The sequence below is a fragment of the Telmatherina bonti genome, assembly GCF_933228915.1.
Source record: "Telmatherina bonti genome assembly, chromosome: 10".
NCBI classification, from domain to species: domain Eukaryota; kingdom Metazoa; phylum Chordata; class Actinopteri; order Atheriniformes; family Telmatherinidae; genus Telmatherina; species Telmatherina bonti.
The window spans coordinates 16,144,109-16,165,331 of NC_136628.1; the positions used below are offsets into that span (position 1 = coordinate 16,144,109).

General features: G+C 36.7%; 1 protein-coding gene across 1 annotated transcript in view; it reads left to right on the forward strand.

Moving 5' to 3' along the window:
- Positions 1-20,383: 20,383 nt before the first annotated feature.
- The window catches only part of gabra6b (gamma-aminobutyric acid type A receptor subunit alpha6b), a gene marked incomplete at its 5' end in the record, with an annotated part of 31,890 nt that continues 31,050 nt past the window's right edge, over positions 20,384-21,223 (forward strand). Inside the window, 3 exons of the mRNA XM_079248091.1 lie at positions 20,384-20,472; positions 20,624-20,748; positions 21,106-21,173. Of these exons, the coding sequence (XP_079104217.1) occupies positions 20,384-20,472; positions 20,624-20,748; positions 21,106-21,173 (282 nt within the window). The remainder of the gene's footprint in view (positions 20,473-20,623; positions 20,749-21,105; positions 21,174-21,223) is intronic.

Below are 21,223 nucleotides of genomic sequence, written 5' to 3' on the forward strand. Positions count from 1 at the left end.
GGTTAAACTATGTTTTTTTTTCTTTTTCTTTTCTTTTTTTTTCTTTTACTGAAGATGGACGAGATCTAACTTATTCTCGCCTGTGCAGTAATTCCAATACCGGGCGCATGCGTATTCCGCACCACAACATCAAGAAGCAGCAACCGCTGCTGCTGCTGATGGTGGTGGTGGTGGTGGCACATCCAGACACGGAGGGAATTTAAAGGAGAATCATGTGTTCAAGTTAGTCAGGAGCTCACGGGGGTCTCCCTGCGTTAGTACAGCCTGTGTGAGAGGCAACCGCGACAGGATGTCCAGGAGTTCTAAACAACCGGGACAAAATAAAAAGACAGAAAAAAAATGGAGGGGGGAGGGAGGGTGGGGTTGTTTCTTTCCATTCTGTTTTTAGACACCCGTCAGGCAAGCATAGTTTCTAAGTAAGGCGCTTAATGGTTCTGGGAGGGGATATGGGCGTCAGGGTTCCCAGTAGGAGTTTTGACAGAGGACCGCTGCGTAGAACTGGAACACCTTTATAACTACATGTTTATGGAATAAGGTACTATAGGACTCAACATCAATTAATTTAGGCTTTCAGCTCGAGCACAAACACAATCTCTCAGTGGAAGAGTGAAGAACAAAGCTCAAACTGGTGTGTCGGTGCTACTTTCTCTGTCCGTGGTGCTGAAACCAACCACCAGATTCCTTCCCACCTCGCGCTCCATTCACAGTTCACTGAACTCTCTTGTGTGTGTGTGTGTGTGTGTCTCTCTCTCTCTCTCTCTCTCTCTCTTTCCAGAAAGTGGAGAGGTTTGGTAAATGCATCACTGACTTAACAGTTGCCCACGCATCGATCTCAACTCATCCCCGAACAAAAAGCGCGGCTTGGAACCCCGAGTCCGTGGAGCGCCTCGGGGTTAGAAGCGTGCTGGATGAGGCAGAGCTGGCTGCTCTGAAGCCTACAGGTCAGCACGTCTCGCACAGCCACGCACGCTCGTGGCGGACTTCACGCACTGGTGAGCAGGATGAGCGCCGCTGTGCGAAGCGTTATGGATCCTGTTGGATCTGAGGCTGATGTTGAGGCAGTGAGCTCTATAGATGCCCTGGTAGTGACTCTTGTATCTATATGAGAGGAGAACTGAAGTGATCCTGCCGTGAAGCTGCTGAGTGTTCTCTGCTGTAAATGGACACTTAAACACTCTCTCCATCTTGAGACTATTGATTTTTTTCCCCCCCTGATCAAAACATGCATCCTTCTGAATTATGCAAATAGTATTTAGTCATTTAAACTGTCCTTCCTTCACAGGAAGTCGATTGTCTTAAAACTATTATTATGTTTTTGGTATATTTTGTCACTTCCAACCCACCACAGACAACCAACCAGTGTACTGTCTGAGAACTGTATGGTTTTATTTTATTTACTGATATTAGTTGTGGTGGAAGTAATGCACAGCAGACTGTGAAGAAGCAAGCAGGAAAACTCTTTTGGCTTTTGAAGCACATATATCTTCGTTCATACACACAGCAGTCTTGAGGCCTGAATCAGAAAGTACAGGTTTATATAACTGTTCTTTATAAAAAAAAAAAAAAAAAAAAAATATATATATATATATATATATATATATATATATATATATATATATATATATATATATATATATATATATATATATATATATATATATATATATAAAATAATAATAATAATAATAATAATAATAATTAAAGATAAAATGAAGGAAACAAAATCTTTACCTGTAAACTCAGCAGATTATCACATTGGCAACATATTAAACACAGACCAAATGCATTGAAGACAACAGGAAGTGACATCACCAGACACATAAATCTGATAATGAACCAGTGATATGGTGATGGATTTTTTGAATATCATATATCATAAGTGCATATAAACACATCAGATCAGATCACAATGATTGGATCTGATTTTAATAGTCATGTAAAAGGCCTCAGTGCTTTTATATTTAATGTGCATGTGAATATTATTACCACATCTCACCATAACTTAAAGGACATAATGTGTTCCTAAAGTTTTCATGGTATTTGGTGCAAAGTAATGAGCTACTTTCAGTGAGCCCGTTACATGAGTGGGTGGTTTGTGAGTGCTGTGAGTCGAGCCAGGCTACATACTGTCAGCTACAACGGAGGGATTGGTACATGCTATGAGTGGTTTGGGCCTAATTTGAGCAAATGAGTGATTCATTCATGCAACAAGTTAGATCCTGGATACTGCGGACTTGCTCCCAAGGAGGCATTGGGTGACTCAAATGTGTTGTGAGTCAAGTGATGCTCCATACTGTGTGTTACTGAGGGATTCTCTTTGGTTGTGCTTGGGGCTGGGCTACTGTGAGCTTTGTTCTGACTGTTCTACTTTCATTTACACCTCATGGCAGGGGGGTAAATAGTCATGGTCCAGCAGGGAAATGGGAAGTCTAGGTAAGAAATCCAAGCTGTTCCTTTTGCCACAATTACAATAATTTGCTTGATATATTTCTACAAGTGCAAGTAGAATTGTGGATTTGTGGAATACTGATACATGGTTTGGTCTCTGCAGTTAGCTAGCTAGTGGTAGCAGGGGAGCGTCAGTGAATGAGTGAGTAGGGACAAGGAATCATGATTCAAGAGTTAGTTAATGAGCTGTTCATGACTCAACACCACGAGGTATGATGGCTGCATCACTTCATCTGCCTCTCTTTTTAACCTGATGCTCCCCATCACACTGGAACTGGGTAAATCTGAACTCATCAGATCACATGACCTTCTTCCATCGCTCCAGAATTTAATCTTTATGCTCCCAAGTAAATTGCAACCTTTTCTTCTGGTTGGCCGCACTGATAACTGGTTTTCTTATAGCTACCCAACTATTCAGTCTCAATCCCTTGAAGTCCCTTAACGTGTCAATGTTTTCCATCCACATTTCTTCCTCAAAATGTCGGTTCCCTGCTTTCCTTGCAGTTTATAATAATGCTTTGGACAGTTCGTAACCTAATTTTAGTTGTGTCTGCAACCCCCCCTTAGATGTTTTCTCTGCTGGATGCTTGACAGTGATTTGACCCTACTTAAGCAAACTAACGTCTTTCCCACATCCACAGGAAGAGCCTTTCCACATGACTGTTTAAGAACTAAGAGGCGACTCATTGTATCAGTTGGGGTTAAATAACTTGTTGCCTGCTGAAAGATGGTCACCCACACAGTAATTATCCAAAAGGAGCTGCTTGCCAAGTTAAATACAGGTGTGGTTTTTTTTCTCACTGGCCAGACAGTTTTCATTTAAATAATACAAAATAAACCCATTTGTAGTGTTCTTGCTTGAAATCCTATCATTAAAGAATGCATGATTAAAACTGAATAAAGTGAGTTAAAAAAAAAAAAAATAGGATAAAAAAAAATATCCAGAATAAATATATAACAGTGGGCAAACATTAGTTTATTTATTTATTTGTTTGTTTATTTATTCATTATTTATTTATTTTATTTAAATTTACTGCACTCAGTTAATCAAAAATTGGTAACCTTCATCAACTAAAGTAAATAACTGTCTGCCAAGGTGTTGTTGTGGATAAAAAGTCTGTCAATGATGAGGAGTCTGGTTCTGAAGTGAAAAAGTTTACAAAGTTTACTGAACAGAAAATAATACAAATTGAAATTTTGACAGACAGTTCAGAGGTCTAACGGGGTGGAAAGTCTGAAAATTCTCCAGAGTTCTACACAAACCTACTTTTTAAGCCCTCGCCTACAGTACGTCAATTGCATGCTATAAATTTATGTTTATTCTAAACAAGAAATGTCTGTTGTTGCTTAAAAAGTCAGGTCTAACTGACCCCTAAATTATAATCTCCCTAATGGCACCATGCTATCTGACTTCTTAGCTGTCCAGATGTCTGGATGCAGACATCTCAGGTCTGCTGCACATTATCTATGTCAGTAAGGGTAGATAAGCAGATACTGTCTAACTAAGCTTAAGTTCTTAAGTTCATCATGACCTTTTCAGAAAACCCACAAAGCCATAATCAGAGATGAATATATGCTGAGGATTCTGAAATATATGAACATCTTAGTTAGAACAAAATTTCCACAGCAGTGTGTAGGCGCATGACAGAGAAGGGAAAAAAACCCTTTAAATTTTAAATATATTAACTATTTACACCACAAGTACAACATCAGAGCATCTCAGACACCGGCCTTCTCCCCAGTGTTTTCATGACTTCCTCACAGATTAGGCAGAGCACAAGTCAGTATCTCATATTACACCAGCAGGATGTCAAAGTCATTGCTTTCATGTCTTTTGGCCTGCCAAAAGCATTTTTAACAACCAATCAGTTTTTGGTTGAGCACGTGTTCTGCAGTCAGTCATCCAGTATCCAGTGTCCAGTGGAATGGTCTAGCCAAGACATAAAACCAGTAACCAGGCACAGCAGCCATAAGTCAACCCATTGATGTTTCCTGGGCATCTAACTCCCACACACTGGTAATTTTGTGATAAGAGAGCCATCTAAAACACACATATGTAAACATGACACATTATATGTGTTTTACAACCTGATAGTGACAACTTGTAGCCAAAACAACATTGCAAATGGCGATCATTATAAAGGAGCAAATTAGCTTTAGCTTTACCCTGTAGCTGTTCTTTTTTGTATCCTCTTGGTACTTTTTGCTTCCTAACTATGCAAAACCTTTTTCTTTGTTTTTCTATGCAGTCAAATTTATTAAGTAATTAATTTATAAAGTACTTAAATCTCTATATATTGTATAAAACTGAAATTATATTTGGAATAAATAATTACACATTAGTTTTTTGTTATTTTTTTTTGCATAAATTTAGTCCCAATTTTTAACAAATACATATTGTATTTATTTAAAACTATATTTATTAATTTTTTTGTGACACTGTTGCATTTATTTGCAATATAATTTAAATTTTGACACATTTTTATATTTCTGATAAATGCATTTATTTATGTAATGTGTTTTTTTTCCCAGTTAAGGATTTTATTTAGTCATTATATCCAATTAATGACAAATATAATCAATCATTTAATACTGTGTTGTAGCAGCACAATATAATGAAGACTGGTTGTTCACATTTTATTGTGGCACTTGGCTCCCTCCACAACCAATATGTTTTACACATCATCCAGTCAGCCACACAAGGACTGTTAGGATCAAATAAAACAGTAGTTTTCTGTGCATTCACTGTTGAGTTATAAGTCAATCAATCTAAGTGGTGTGTAAGTTTCACTGTTGGTTATTTTGTACCATGGAACTGGTCAATTAAAAAAAAAAAAAAAAAAAAAAAAAAAGGGATTTGCATGGCTTGAAATCTCTTTGAGCATTTCATTTAATATGTCCATAATATTCATTAAAGGGATGGACAGATGGTGCACTACTAGACTGCTGTGTCAGTGAAATATTATAACAGCCTTCAAACATCGGTGTCTCTGGATGTCAACATCACTTTAAATCTGGAACTGAGGCAAATGAATAAATGTTTTGTCCTGCTCTGCTGCTGTTAATGCCTGATTTGCTCAATTGTTTAACATTCCCAAGAGGGTTTTTGCTCTATTTCTTTTTCTCCATCCATGCCTTTCTCCATCTTTGCAGTGAGAGGAATACAATGACATCTTTTTTTTCAACCTCTTGATAAAACGCCGTGCATTTCTGCCAGTAAAATGTTCAGTTTGTTTTGGTTTTTTTGTACTGATGCCTGAAAACAGATAAATTGAAAATGCCAGCATAAAAAGCCTTTTTGGCTGTTTATGTCAATTTTTCTTTTTAATTTTTTCCATGGAATTGCTTTAAAACTGCAAGCAGATGGAAGTTTGTGACCTTGCTTGGGTGTGAAAGTGAGCAATGTCCCTGGATATAAAGAAAACACATCTCAGTTAATCACCTGTAATGACTTCTGTCTTCTGCGAAATGATGAAAGGGTAAAGTAATGACACATGATGGATACATTGGGATGAAACAGGCATGCATCACTGTTAAAACTACTTTAATCTTAGCAAATTAAGAGAATAGTTTCACTGAGGAGACACCTGTTATAGTCTACAGTTGTTTTTTCTTTTATTATTTCTTTCACTTCCTGCTTTCCTGTGGGTGTGATGGCTGACAGCGATCCTGGTTCCACATTGTTTTGTTTTTTTGCTTTACCTGTGACTGTTTTTTTTGTTGGCTTCCTTAAAACGTCAGGCTCCTTTTTTAACTCATCCCCAGTTTGTTTGCTCATAAGGTAAACTCAGCCAACTGATCAACTGCAAGACCAAGCTTGCTTCATGAATCTCTTCATGAATTCATTGAATATGAAAACTTACTCCTGCTAGTTTCACACAGAAAGGTAAGTTCTTCACCATTTCTTGCTTTGCCTGCTCTGCTGTGTGGTTCCCCAGCAACAAGATCTTCACCTGGTCCTCATCAAGCAATCAGCTGCAGCAGGATAAACGAGCAGCTCAGCCATCCAATCATCACCAGATAGTTATTCACCTAGTAGTAACAGCTCTTGGCCGACTTAGCAAATTGTCCCACTTGCTTTTTGCCCATTTTAACGTATTTTTGTCTGTTTCTGATCAAAGGATCCTGCCTGCTTGCCCGTCTGCCAACCTGCTACACTTGTCCATGAAATAAATAAACGCTTATTTGAATCTCGATCTGTGTCTGCATTTGCATCCTGAAAGTCACTCCGAAACCACAAAATCATTTCATACTTTCAAAAAGACCAACTTTAACTTGGATCATTTCTTCTGGGTGATCTGCAAGCACATCCATTGTTTACCTCTTCTTCCAGAGACCTGTATAACCCTTATGGTGATTGTTCAACTCCTGTTCCTGGTTTCTGTGTCACGTTACAGATTACATATTAAATTAAGCACAGTGTAAATCCATGATTTGCTCAGCTCGCCCTCTTCAGTCCTCTGGATTTTTCTATTTTCATAAAATCTGAAAATCTTCAGACATATTTATTTATTTAAAGACATACACTTTGGAACTCTATGCCTCAAATAAAATGGGGAAAAAAACTTTTGATGTGAAAAGACCTGAATTCTTCACTTTGTGTCCTTTAAAATGACATTTTCCTCCATGCACAGGTTCAAAGACATGACTGCTTTACACCCTGTCAGGAGCTGCCACATGTCCCACTTAACCATGTTTCTACAGCTAAATTGTGTTAAAGTTATTGTAACACCTCCCTGCGTACTGGCAAACATATCGAGCCAAAGTAATCAGGTTTTATTTACTGACACGTCTCAGGCATGTACAGATTGGTGGTGGTAAGAAAAGTAGGTGAATTTTCACGCAGTGCTTAATAAAACTCTCCTGCATGTGGTCTTACTGTGGAGTTGACACCTGGTCTGTTCTCAGTAGGTAAGACCTCCCATGGACTGATGGTCTGATAACCATCCAGCCCTGCAGGGCTGTACTGGCAACATGCCAAAGCACATGGCCCAAATAAAGCACTGTAATTGCATTCACTTATTATTTATCTGTTTGTGAGGTGCAGTGCATGCCATATAAAAAAATCAAATAAAAAAAAAAAACCTGCAATGTACACCTAAAGTGATTGCTACAAATATAACATTCATAGTATGATCAAACACAATTTATCAGCCTGTAATGGGTATACTTGGCCTTCCCTCTAATTAAAATACCTCCACATACTTCACTTTTTTATGTACGCTGCAATTACAGCACTTACACTACTGATTAGAGCTTCTTATCCCAGCAGGGGTGCTTTATTAGGCACTTTAGGAAGATCATGTCAAATCATCACTTATTCTATGGAAGTGCACTATAATTTGGCACAATCCCCACCTCCAATCAGACAACGCCATCATTCACTTTCCTATATGGCTTTTAGAATATAAACCAGAGGAACATTTGAAGACTCCAGTTTTTATCCCTTTAACATTTTGGGTCTATGTATTATTAAAACAGCTGCTAAAGCACTTAAACCTTCAAACCATGATGAAATTATAATAAAACCGCAGATTTATCATTTCTTTTACATTTTTGCAAACTATTTTAAAAAATAACTATTTACATGAATGTCAAATAGACATTTTTACTTGTTTTCTATTGCTCTTTCCATGAACTTTCCTAACAGGGAATCTTCTTTCTTTGCTTTGGTGTTTCTATTTACTTCCTGTCCACTGGATGTATCAAAGCTCAACCAACAGTTTTATTTACCTAATTTTTACTTGTAAAAAAAAAATTAAATAGCCTCATAGTTTGAAAATTGAAGCCACTTTGTCAGAAGTGTTTTAAAACATCATATACTATCCAGCTAGATGCCATTATTTATTTGCAGATACAACTGAGAGAGAACCAGTTGTATGAAAGTCTAATAGTCTGTAATAGTGAAATGTAAATTTACTTCTGCCTTGCTTTTAGATGTAAAGAAAGATTTTGTGATTTTGTCTCCTGGTTGGTTCAATGTTGTTGTTTTTTTTATTATTATTCTCAGTATGTTAATATTTTGTAAACAGATTTTCTATGAAGATTAAATGATGAACTTAAACTTATTAAGATTATGTGAGGTCAGTGTCTATATTTCTTTAGCAACACTGTAATTTATGTAAAAGGCCAACGATAAAAAAAACAAAAAAAAAAAAAAACAATCTGTGACACCAAAAAGGCAGTTTTTTTGTCTTTTGTTCACACATCTGTTCTACATGCATATTTATATTGTGTGATTCAATTTAATCCCTTGTATACTTGATTTAATAGCAAGACACATTTGGTTTTTTTTTTTGTTTTTTTTATTATTATTATCATTATTATGATTATGTTTTTTGTTTTTATTTACTATTATTTTTATCTTTTTTTTCTTTTTCTTTTTTTTCAATTTTAACTAAAAAAATGAACTGGTTTGAATGCTCTATAAACATGAATTTTTCATATTAACCTGTGAGAACTGAACTTTGATCAAGTTCAAAGGAAGAATAAACTTGTGAAGCACCGCCCATCAACCTATGTGTAGATAAAGAAAATTAACTGCATTACTTCTCATCAGATTTAGTGTCTTATTCCCTGAATGTGATGCTGTCTGCTGTAAACCCAGTATATACCATCTACCCTGACATTAACTAGTACAGAAGAGTTCCCTAGGAAGTAGAAAGATATCACTGTGACTGTATTACAGCTATGGAGAACTATTGAGTCAGTATTATTGTGTGTGTGTGTGTGTGTGTGTGTGTGTGTGTGTGTGTGTAATACATGATTTGCAAATTGTCTAAGCCATTCTGTATGTAACTTTGGATACTTTCATCCATTCATTCATGCATTCCACTTAGTCCAATTCAGGGTTGTGGGAAGCTGGAGCCTATCACAGCAGTCACTGGGCAAGAGGCAGGGTACACCCTAGTCAGGTCGCCAGATCATCACAGACTCAGGATACTTGTACATATATTTTCAAATGCACAAACACACATCTACAAATTACATGAACAAATGAATAACACACATACATTTCAAGAGTGTTTTCATTAATATTTTACCCACACATTTTTTTTTTTATCTTCAACCTTACAAATCTATAGTTTTGTGTTAGAAATGACCCCTAGGCGTGCAAGTTGTTACTTACATGTGCTAGAATGCTGATTCAGCAAAAACATGGTTAAAATAGAATATAAAGATTAATTACAAACATATCTTAAAAAGACTCAATGACTGGGGAACATGCCAGAGCACAAACAGTCAGCACAAGTCCAGAGAGTAATCTGTTACACTGCAAAAACCCTGAGATGCTGAGCAGCTTTTACAGACAGAAGTACAGACAAAATGCAGCAGAGTTGTCTGAAACAGAGAAACCTGTGAGTCATAATCTGTTTATAAACACCAGAAAAAAAAGAGTTTCCTTTTTTCATCTTTTCTTTTCTTTTATTTTGGACAAAGTTAAATATTATACTGGTTTTTTTTTTCTAACAGAAGTCACTAGTATTAATATATTCTTTAGACCAAAGGAAGAGAAACTAAATATTTAAGCTAAAATGGGATGTTTTGTGTGATATTGATGATCAAGTAGGTCTTTGGAAAAGCAAAACAGCCTTTGAAAGTAATAAAATGTGAAATAAAAAAATTAATTGCTTAATATCATTTCAAGTTTAATAATTAATTCATATTATATATATATATATATAAAAACTATATAAAAACAATTTTGTAATTGAGAATTGAAATATTAAAAATTAATTTCAAATGGAGATATTTATTTGTAATTAAACACTGTGATTTGTAAATATATTTTTGATTCCTAAACTTGTTTAGAAATACCTTTTATCATCCTATATTTTAAAAAGGTACACACAGCCTGCTATGTATCTGCTGTGTCAAGTCTTTGAACCCCTGACCTCTTAGTTTTGCAGTGTTAAGCTACTTGTATGGCTTTACTTCAGGCAATTTCTTTAAGTATTTTCTGTACAGTAACAAATGTTTCACCTTATATACACTGGAGACACACTGTAGTAAAAATAAAAAGAAGGTAGCATGTTCCCATGAATGCAGGGTTGGTTTCCCAGCTGCAACACACCTGACTCAAAACAGTGGGTTTTTAGCAGACTCATCTAAGTTTAACATCAACTAAGCTGCTAGCTAGTCTGTGTCTGGCTACCTGCATTACAAGTCTAGTAAAATATCATCTCGTGGATAAGGTTTTTACAAGAATCACAGCTATATGCTAAAAACCGTTGAAAGAAATGCCTGCAAATTGCAATTGTAGTTTGTTGAAAGTTAAAAAAAAATATATATATATTACCTTTTATCTTTTTATCTTTTATTTTGTGGAAAAAGTTGAAACGGAAACACAACCTATGTCTTCCTCTAAGATGTCCAACCCTATTCCTCTTGCTACTTTTTTGGCATCGACCTAAATACCGGTAAATCTTGTGTCATGAGGTTATATGACTTCATGAGATATTCAAGTCTTCAGTTCTGGTTTCCTCTTTTATTTAGAAGGTTTTCCTGGTTTGCATTGTTATATGTTCATTAGTTCACCTGGGTTCATTTAGTTCATCTGTGTTCCCTATGTCTCATTTTGTTCTGTGTATTTATACCTCTCGCTTGTGGTTTTACTTTGCTGGTCCATTGTGTCTAAGTTCAGTCATCTGCCTTGGATAATATAACTTGATTCCCGGAACCTATTCAACAGTCTGCCTCCATCTCTGCACTTGGGTCCACACCTCCACGTCTCCACGGTATCATCACAACATCTTGAAACTTATGAAGTTTTTTTCTTCTTTTTATTCCCCAACCTCTAATCAGATTTTGTTCTCTACTTGTGAAGTTGAGTTTTTATAATTATTACTGCTCTCATTAGTCATTCCGCTGTGCTGTCACTATCACAAAGTTAATAATCTGTCGTCATGCTGCTGTTGCTGTTGTGATTATTTCTCTATTTGCATGTTATAAATCAAAATGTTCTTACATTCTTACTTGTATACTCTCTTTTCATTTCCATGCTGCTGAACACTCCCCAACCCCCCATTTCTACAGATCATTTACTGAACATAATGTAGCGATCTTGGCCTCCCAGGATTAAAAACATTCGACTGGATTAAACAATAGTTGTATTTTTCGAAGAGAGAGTGACCATTTGACCCAAGAGGAGGGGTGACACCCCGAGATTTACACCTTTACTCCCTACAGAATGCAGCTGTGTCAACACGAAGGATTAAAGCACATCTAACAATTTATGGTCGCAGGTCGGGGGAAATGCCGAGAGTCGCATCTGACCAAACCCTGGTTCTGGTCAGAAATGACACTTCTAAGCCAAAAGACGAGACTCCAGGGCACCAGAACAACCCCTCCCCTGATGGAGAAGGAGACAGAAGGAATCCAAACTTCTTTCCCCAATTGAAGGAACTGATCTAACTTAGTCTAAAAGACTGTGGTTAATTGTTTGGTTGAATTTCTTCTTTTCCATTATTTTATCTTGATATGTAATTTAATTCTTTGAACTGATCACACACACACATTAATCATGAACACTGCAGTAAATAATTGTTGATTACGTTTTCCAAGCTTCAGACTTCTCTTAAGCTACTAATATGAATGAATAAAATGTGAGTTTTCTTTTTTTAGGATCACCCAATGAGGACGAGTCATGACAATTAATTAATCCACCTTTAATAAAAATTACATGTAGCCAATCTTTTCATGTGTGAAAGTAATACTATAAAATGCTTTCCTTCGCCAGCAAACGAGGAATCTGCATAACTCTGAAAGAATGTGATTTGATGTGTATTGCGGCAGACAAATCAAGGAGTTGAAAGTATCCTGTTCACATTAATGAGCTGCAGAGGGAAGGAACTAGAGCTGACCTGATTGGATAAGGTTGGTCAGCCTCTGACAGAAGCAACTCATGATTGGCTGGAAGTTAGAAAGGCGGGTCTGTTTAAATTAGACTGGCAGACCAACTTCCGGAGCTTTTTCTCCTCCTGAGTTTTCTTTACTTTTTCGTCTCCTCTTAAAGTTTCTGCTTTTCTTTTGTCCTCTGTTTAGCTCTTTAGCCTTTCGTCTTCTTTTTCTTTTTATTTCATTATAAGTTTTTACCTCGCCGTTCTTCCGAACGGGAGAAAGTACAACAAGTGTTTATTTGTAACCAGTATTTTTCCCGAGATCAGTAATTAACTAGAACCGTAGCTCCAATTTTGTCCACTACGGCTTTACTACGCCTTTACACGTAAAATCTGGGACTACCTATTTTTGGGACAATCTGGATCATCATCACACCGCTCTGGAACTCCGCTGAACGGATCCAGAAGGCCAGAGTAGCTGCGTAGACCTACATCTTCTGACGCTCCAGGGATCCAATTCCCCCGGAAACGCGCCGAATAGGGGACCAACCACCCGCTTCGACCCACACTCCGGATTCAGCGTTCAAAGTAGGATCTGATAGCGCTCTGACATTTGTGATGTCCCAAACCAGTACATCAAATTCTAATTAAATAATTAAATTCTAATTCTTATCCAAATTTAGAATTATTGAACACGTTCTTGTCAAAGATTTAAGTAAGATAATCATCCCGATTTATTTGCTTAATTCCAACCAGTTTCTTCCTGCTCCATCTCATTTAATTAATCTCAGCGTTCTTTATTAATGTTATAAGTGAAATTCCATGTTGACAAATTCATCATACCATCTCACCAATAACATCTCTCCATCATTGCTCATTTTCACTGCTGTATGTTTACCATCATTGTAAATAAATATGTATAATCAATTCGTCCGTTATTGTCATAATTTCTGAATGCACGATTTCTGGTTCATTCGTTCTTAGGATTTACTCCTTGGAAGTGAGACTGTTTATTGAATTGAGTTTATTTCAGGTGTCTCATCCGCCTGAATTTTAAGTTAATTAAAGGTGATGAGTGGTGCTCCGAGGTAATTAATAAATTCATAATTTGTAGAGGCTATTCCGCTACAATAAATACACCATTGAAACCAACTAGCAAGTTGATCACATCCACTTTCCTGTGAAAGATCGGAGTATTTCATCTAATAGGTTTTTCCTAAAAAGGAAATGGTAAATATTTATCTTCCTCTTGCATATATCCCTCAAACTTGTAGTTTAAATACAGAGTAAACATATTCTGTACTTTACGGAAATATTCATGAGTTGTATTTTGTCCCTCTTCCTACTGTTTCAATGTATATCACTTTTTCAAATGACTATTTTGAGCTAAAGTCAAACTGAACTATACTATACGTCATCAAATACACATTTCTAATGGTAAAGCCCCATTGTGTACAAACATAAATAAGAACCCTTTACTGAACTTCCTCTCTTTGTGGATTGACTGTGTTGCCTCTGATGTTGTCTGGATGTCCATGCCTCAGTAACTGGCCTGCAGCCACACAGCTAAATGTCCAACTCGTCTAAGTACCCCATTAAAATTATTGATCGTATTACTGTATGTCTAATGAAGACATTGAAAAAGAAGAAAAGGATGAGAGTTTCTACTGTTTCAGTGTTTTTCTTTCCTTCTTTTGCTTTAAATGAGCCTTAATTGAAGTGGTAGAGCAGAAAAATCCCTCCATGCCTTTAACACACAGAACGCATGTGATTAAAGACAAGGCCATTCCTTTTGATGCAAACATAATTTTTTTTTTTAATATATTCAGAATTTCTTTAGCCTGATGAGTCATTCATTAAATAATCAATGCAGTAATATAAAACTTTTAAACCTCTACATTTAACTCGTTCATTTTTTTTCCAACACATGCAACAGATCCATACTCTGCAATCTACCAGGTTGCACTCTGTCCATTACAGTGGATGTATACTGAAAGCAATTTACTCATCTGAGCATTCCCCTGAATGCATCCTGGACTGCAGGATTTCATTGCAACCTCCAGGACAACTGGTCATGAACTCCACCTGTCCCAGGCAAAATGTCACAGCAGCGGTTTTGACCCCTGAAGTGTAGATAAACAGGATAAACTACGTCCATCAGCCAACCTTTATGCCTCATTACCTTCTTGCTACCAGAGGAGGCGCCACCTGCTACCTTTTTCAAGGTTGTGGTGTCCTTCTCTGGCTGGCTAGTGGCAAAACAGCAGATAGTTGGCCTATTCCGCGCCCACCTCCACACTCTGTTTCTCTTCATCGCTTTCACACTCCTTCACCCTGCCCCTGACAGACGTCGGTTCTCTTTGCCAGAACTACTGACAGACGTCCAGGGTGAGTGTCAGCTTTAGCCACAGTCGGATAGTGGAAAAATGTGAATGATAGAATGAAGGAAAGAAAGGAGGATTACCTCAATGGCTCTGCCAAAAGCCCATCTTTTTGGAGTTTTGGCATCAAAAGTGGTGATTAGACTGTGACACAGGATGATAACACGGTAGTCAGCCTCTAGTGCTGCCGCTCCACCAAGCCACCTGCAGATTGCAAAGATCAAGAGCTGCTGTGACGCAGTGAAGCTGACACTCAGTGCCATTCAAAGTGGTACTTTGGGATAACAGCTTTATAAACATGGCAGACTTGTTCTCATACAGCAGATGTGATGCTTACATTACAAAATGAAATCCACTACCAAAGCTTCTCTTTAAAAAAAAGTGTGTATTCCAAAACTTTTTCCCAAATTAGCTTTAATGGGAAAGTATCCCTGACAATCACCAGCTGTTTAATCAGATCAACTCAGTTTGAAAATAGTGAGTTTGCCAAGTACCACCCCTGCATGCTCTGTGACTTTAAGCTGACATTGGCTTTCTTTTTTTTTTTTTTTTCCTTATTCTTTTTTTCAGAAGTGGTAACCATAGAGACTAGATACTTTCATTCCTTTCCTACATCTGCTAAAAAAGGAAAATTATATGCTCTCATTGTTTCAGAAAGTTGGCATAAAATTAGCATTGCTTCAGTGTTTGGTATCTTTTCCTTAAAACCAGAATCAACAAAAGCAAGTGTGTAACGCTTCCTTTTCATGTCAGTTTTTTTATTTTTTTATTTTATTTTATTTTATTTTTTTACATCATTAGCCTTGATGTTGACTATTAGGACTGCCGGTGAATTCCTAATATATGTATATCTTTGTCAGTTAATTCTGTGAAATGTGTCCAGGAATTGAATCCTGCTTTAAAGGTGGAGTATGTAAGATTTTCAATATTTTCAAAATAAATTAACTAATAAAAAAACTACAATCATAATTAGATAGTTTATTGAACATGTAGGTTCCAGTCTGTCCATATTTGATGCGTTATTAAATTAATGACAAATGACAAAGAGCACCTTTTTTTTTTTTTTTTTTTTACTGGTAGGCAAACATTTAAGAAGGGTCTTTGTCATTAATTAAACTTGTAATTTAATAACACATCAAATATGAACAAACTGGAACCTACATGTTTAAAAAAAACTTTCTAATTATGATTGTAGTTATTTTTTAGTTAATTTATTTTGAAAATATTGAAAATCTTACATACTCCACCTTTAAAGCAAATACAGTATTATTAAAAATCATTATGATCTGTGATTATTAAGAATCATGAAGGTATGTGAAATTTTGTTCACAGTGATGCACTGGATTTTTTTTTTTTTCTATTTTTCCCAGAATTTATTCATATAGTTCCAGAAGTTCATCAAATGAAAAAAAAAAAAGACTATAATTTAGCTTTTGATCCTTTGCTGAAACCGAAGCTTAATGATTGCTCACAGAAATGCACGGCTGCTCATGAAGGCCACACAAAAATAACAAGTAAAGCTGTAGGAAAAGAAAGAAAATAGTTTCCAAAACCTTGTTTTCTGAAAAAAAAGGTGTTATATCTTGTGGACCTGTTTGTATATTCATTGAGTATAACAAGTTGAGTGTTTTAGTTTTATTCCCACTCTCTCTACCGCACACAGTTGGCAGCCATCCAGTTCAGCTCATTGTGAAGCATTTGGCTGCAGTCAGGCGAGGGGTCAACTCTTTCCTAAAAAAAAAAAAAAAAATTTCATCTTACTATGGTATAGTTTCGTCTCCATGGAAACTGCAGTTGAAATTTCCCTAATGTTGAATCCATTGGAGGAGCAGCAGCAGAAATTTTTACACAACTGTTTGTGTACAATGTGGATGTGAGTCTATGGAAGGCTTAGAGCCAGGAAGGTAGTCTGAGTCCCAAAGTTTGTACACGTCTAAGTTTAGTGGAGATGTTATGCAATGATTTCGGTAACTTTCCATCCTTGAATTAAAGTCTTAACTTTGAACTTTGTTTTTCTTTTTTTCCTTTTAACCAGCCTTTATTAACTTTACCTTTACCAACCTTTTACTTTACCAACCTTTATTAACTGAAGCTCAGTGCAACATTACATAAACTTCATTCCAACTTCATTTCCTCTAAAAGTGACTTTTAGAGGAAATGACCAGAAATTCCTCACATTGCTAAATTAGTTAACACATTCTGTTCTTTACAGTCTTAAAATACACGCACACACTCACATTGCAGCACACATGCTGTTTCTTCTACTCTAAGTGGTTACCATAGATACCACATGGTGAGGCTCATGAAGTACAGTGGGTCCATCTCACGTGGGAGAAATCATGTATTTATAGAAGCATTGTGGTGTGGCCAGAAATGAGTTTTAGACAACGCACTTTTTTGTGTAATAACAGAGGATGAAGTGAAGCGGTTTAAAAGGAACATTGTGCAAGCATGTCGGCAGTTCTTCAGCATAATAAAAACACAGTTTGACATCAGAACATGTCCAAGATGCTGAACCAAAGAGTTACAACAGATCTTACAGAATACTGCAGTCTTGCAATTTTTTTTTTTTTTCTTTCCCAACATGATAATAAATGCTTCATGACAAGGTTGTCTGAATATCAGAGCCAGTCAATTTTCAGGGAAAAAAAAAAAAAAAAAAAAAAAACTACTTCTTTTTTCAGGTTCTGCCATCTAAAACTTCCTCGTTAATCAATAAGTCAGCTTGTTTGAGAACATCTCCTGCATTTCTCTGTTGTTTCTGCACCCAACTCCTTGCAAAGCCGCTTTATGTGTGCGCAGGAATATCAAATCCAGAGCATATCCGGACATTTTCAATTAAATCCCATTTTGTTGAATAATGAACTCATTAACAGATTCACACTGAAGGCATTTTCTTTCTTCATCACAACACACTAGATTTGGAAATATGTCCCCCCTTATCTTCCAACTAAAGGTACCTAGAAAAATGACATAATTGAATTGCTTCCCAGTGTGGCATCCGAGGTGTATTGTTCTCATGGAATGAGGCATACCTAATTGCAATCCATCATAATCACAGTGCCTTTTTCATCTCCGTCGAGAGCTTAATGAATAGTTAAGTGATTATATTTTGTAGAACTATTGTCTGTTAGTTTATAATGACCTCCTATTATTCAAAACGGTTCGCTTGACACGGGCTTTAAAATAACTAATGCCTAATTACAATAAAAGTATGACGTGAACCAGATAGAACTGTGAATAAAATGTTAGACTGTGTTCGCCATGGCAGGATAATCAATAAAACTAGTTCAAGAATTCACCAGAGCTGGCTGTCATTACCGCTGACTCATTAGATTAGATATCTGTTTTATCCAACAATCGTGGATACGTGGTTTTCCAGTTCAGCCAGTCTTCCATCTTGCACATCACTGATTGCAGATGTTTTGTGACCAAGGGGGGGAAACAGGCAGACAAAAAGGAGAAATAAATGAAGATTCATGAAGATATTGAATCCTGGTTGACCCATGCTCAACATTTATACTTTAGGAAATACTTCATACCTGCATACACATCTCTTACACTCAGTGTGAACAGAATGAAGGTTTTTAATTACTGATGTTTCCAATAAATAGAGATTAGCGTTATTTGTACAGATGTGTCAATTGCTACTTAGAGCAAACAGCTATAAAAGTGGATTAAAAAAAAAAAACCTGTGGCAACAGTTAGGATCATGCAAGCTTGTGTGTGTGAGAGAGAGAGAGAGTATACACTGTACATGTGAGCCTTCACTTATTTGGAATATCGTACGCATTGCTAAGTGCACTAAGCGCATTCTGCTCACAGACGAGCAGAATCAACTCGACGTTGTCTGGGATCATCCACAATCTCAGCTTGTGCCAACAAAGAGAATGAGGTCAGAATCCTCTCGGGGTCTGGTTGGTCAGATGGCTCCATGGGATCAAGGTGATCATGACACTGAGGTCAGATGACATTTTCCACCAGTCAGCAGAGAAACTTAAACTGCCAATGATCAACATCTAACGCAGTGCTCCCTGTCTACTGTTGTCACAGCTTTTCCCACTGCTGTTGCTCCTTCTGCGTCTACCTCTACAAACAGCAACAGCCGCAGAGATAATATTGAAATTTGCGATTTCTCCTGCAACAACAGTGTTGCTATTTTTACTCTTGTGGATAAAGAATTGGAGACGATAGAAAAAAAACAAGAAACAAACAAACATTTAAAAAAACAAAAAACAAAACTTATTTGAATGAGTGGTACACCCAGCTTAGCTGCTGGGCTTCATGTTTCCACAATGTTGCACCACACCTAAACTGCTGTGCATCAGCTGCATTACCACATTGTTTAATCTTCTCAGAAACATATTACTATGAATACAATCAATCTGTAAGTGATCCATTGTTGTTTATTTATTTATGATTGAAATCATATTTTGGCAGCATTATATAACTTGTGTTTTCAGTACAAAGAGATGAGAGTTGAGGGATTATGTTGCGCAATCAGACTTCACATTTTAATGTTGTCAGAAGAAAATCCTATATTTTCTCTCCCTCATATAAATTATTGATAATACGACTATGATACCACTTATAATGAAAAAATAATGCTATGCTGAAAGTATTCCAGCTCATTGATCACTGAAGATAGAAAACTACAGACACTTGCTGATGTTGGCCAGAGAGCATGGGATTTTTTTTTTTTTTTTTTTTTTTTTTGCTGTGGGAATTCTTATTTTTTCTGCTTTTTTTTTTTTTCTCAAAGTGCAGGAGTTCTGATTTGCCTTTTTACACAGTAGTACTGCGGGAGCAGTGACTATGCCTCCCACACAGCACTTGTGTTACCTGTAACAGAAACCTGTGGAATGAATATTTGTATCTTATAGTAAATAAAGAATACAAGAGAAGAGACTTGATCCTTTGCACTTAGACACCATGCTTCACTTCTTCCAGTTGGTCCTTTGTGCCATGAGTTGATGCTACTGAAGATTACTGGATGAGCTACTGAGAGCTCAACTAAGAACCAGTGGATATGACGTAATTTTTTTAAATGGGTTTTTGCCACAGAGAAAAGAAGAGAGAGAAAGAAAAAAAAAAAACTGTGCAATAGCTGACTTTTATAGTGTGGTATACCCCCTTGTTCATGGTCTATGGAGTTTGAAGGTGCACCACCCACTCCACTCAAGCACCCAACCACCATGTGAATCATGCTTTGTATCTAGTAGCATTTTTCCTTTTTTTTCTTTTTGGAGATAGTAAATATTTAAAAATGTTATTTTAAAAAAAAAATAGACTTAATGCAATTAAAGTCCATAAGGTTATACCACCATAATGTATTTGCAAGCTTTGCTTCTTCCTCCCTTCCTCTCTCTCTCCACGTCTTCCCATCGCTTGTTATTACCATAAAAATAAATGAATAAATAAATAAACACTCCAAAATTTCAAGTTGCGCTTAAAACCTGTTCATTCCTTGCCCAAAAAAAAAAAAAAAAAAAAAAAAAAATCTTTGTTCAGCCAATGTTAAGGTCCCCCTCCTCCTTCCTCTTCACTCTCTTGAAAACTCTTTAGGCTTTTCCAGCTGAGCGATTCAGGCTGATGCGGGCGCAACCGCACTAGAAGGGAAGTCAAGTCGTGCTGGACTGGCGCGATATCCTCGCACGGTTTACAACTAAAAAGAAGACGTGACCCGCAACTAATCATGCTCCTAAACGATGGAATATGCTGATTGTAAAAGTTGACCTGGGATTTCTGGTTGTCGGGTGTTTGCGAGGCATGGCTTTCCTTTTAACTTGCTTTTTCCTGTTTTGGTGAGTATGGCAACTCTTTCCTCTGCTCGTTCTCGGACTTTTACGCGCGGCAGGCGCAGAATGTGAACAAATGTGCAGCTGAGAAACTCTTTCATTTTATATTGTCTTCTTGTCTCTAAGAACAAGCTGCCATCGATGTGTGTGTTTTTAGTTACAGTGCGAGTAGTGTTTGGGGAAATCAGCACAGTGAGACCAGTATCTATTTGGATAACATCACGCGCATATTGGATAGATTACTGGATGGCTATGACAACAGGCTGCGACCTGGATTTGGAGGTATGCTAATGACCAGATCTTACTGGAATTTATTCATCATTCCCTCATAATTCTTTGCTTTGTTGCTTTCATCTCCCAAGAGTTAGTTTTACTCCTTTTAGTTGTTTCGTTTCCATTTAGTCACGGTGCAGTAAATATTGAAATATCACATTTTACTCCATGACAAACTCACCAGCTTGCTATTATGGTTTATTTTCAAATAGAAATAAATTAGTGTTGATATTAAATTGTGAATGACTATCAGTAAACATGCAGCTTTAGTTTTTAATAACTTTATATTATGAAAAACAATAAATGCTTGATCCAAAGTGGTTTTTATTTTATATTGAGTCAAAACGTCTTATCCTCCTGCTGCAGGTCCTGTCACGGAGGTCAAAACTGACATCTTTGTCACCAGCTTTGGACCTGTTTCAGATGTTGAGATGGTATGTGAACCTTACAGAGTGCTGAAATACTGACTCTGGATAAACAGGCA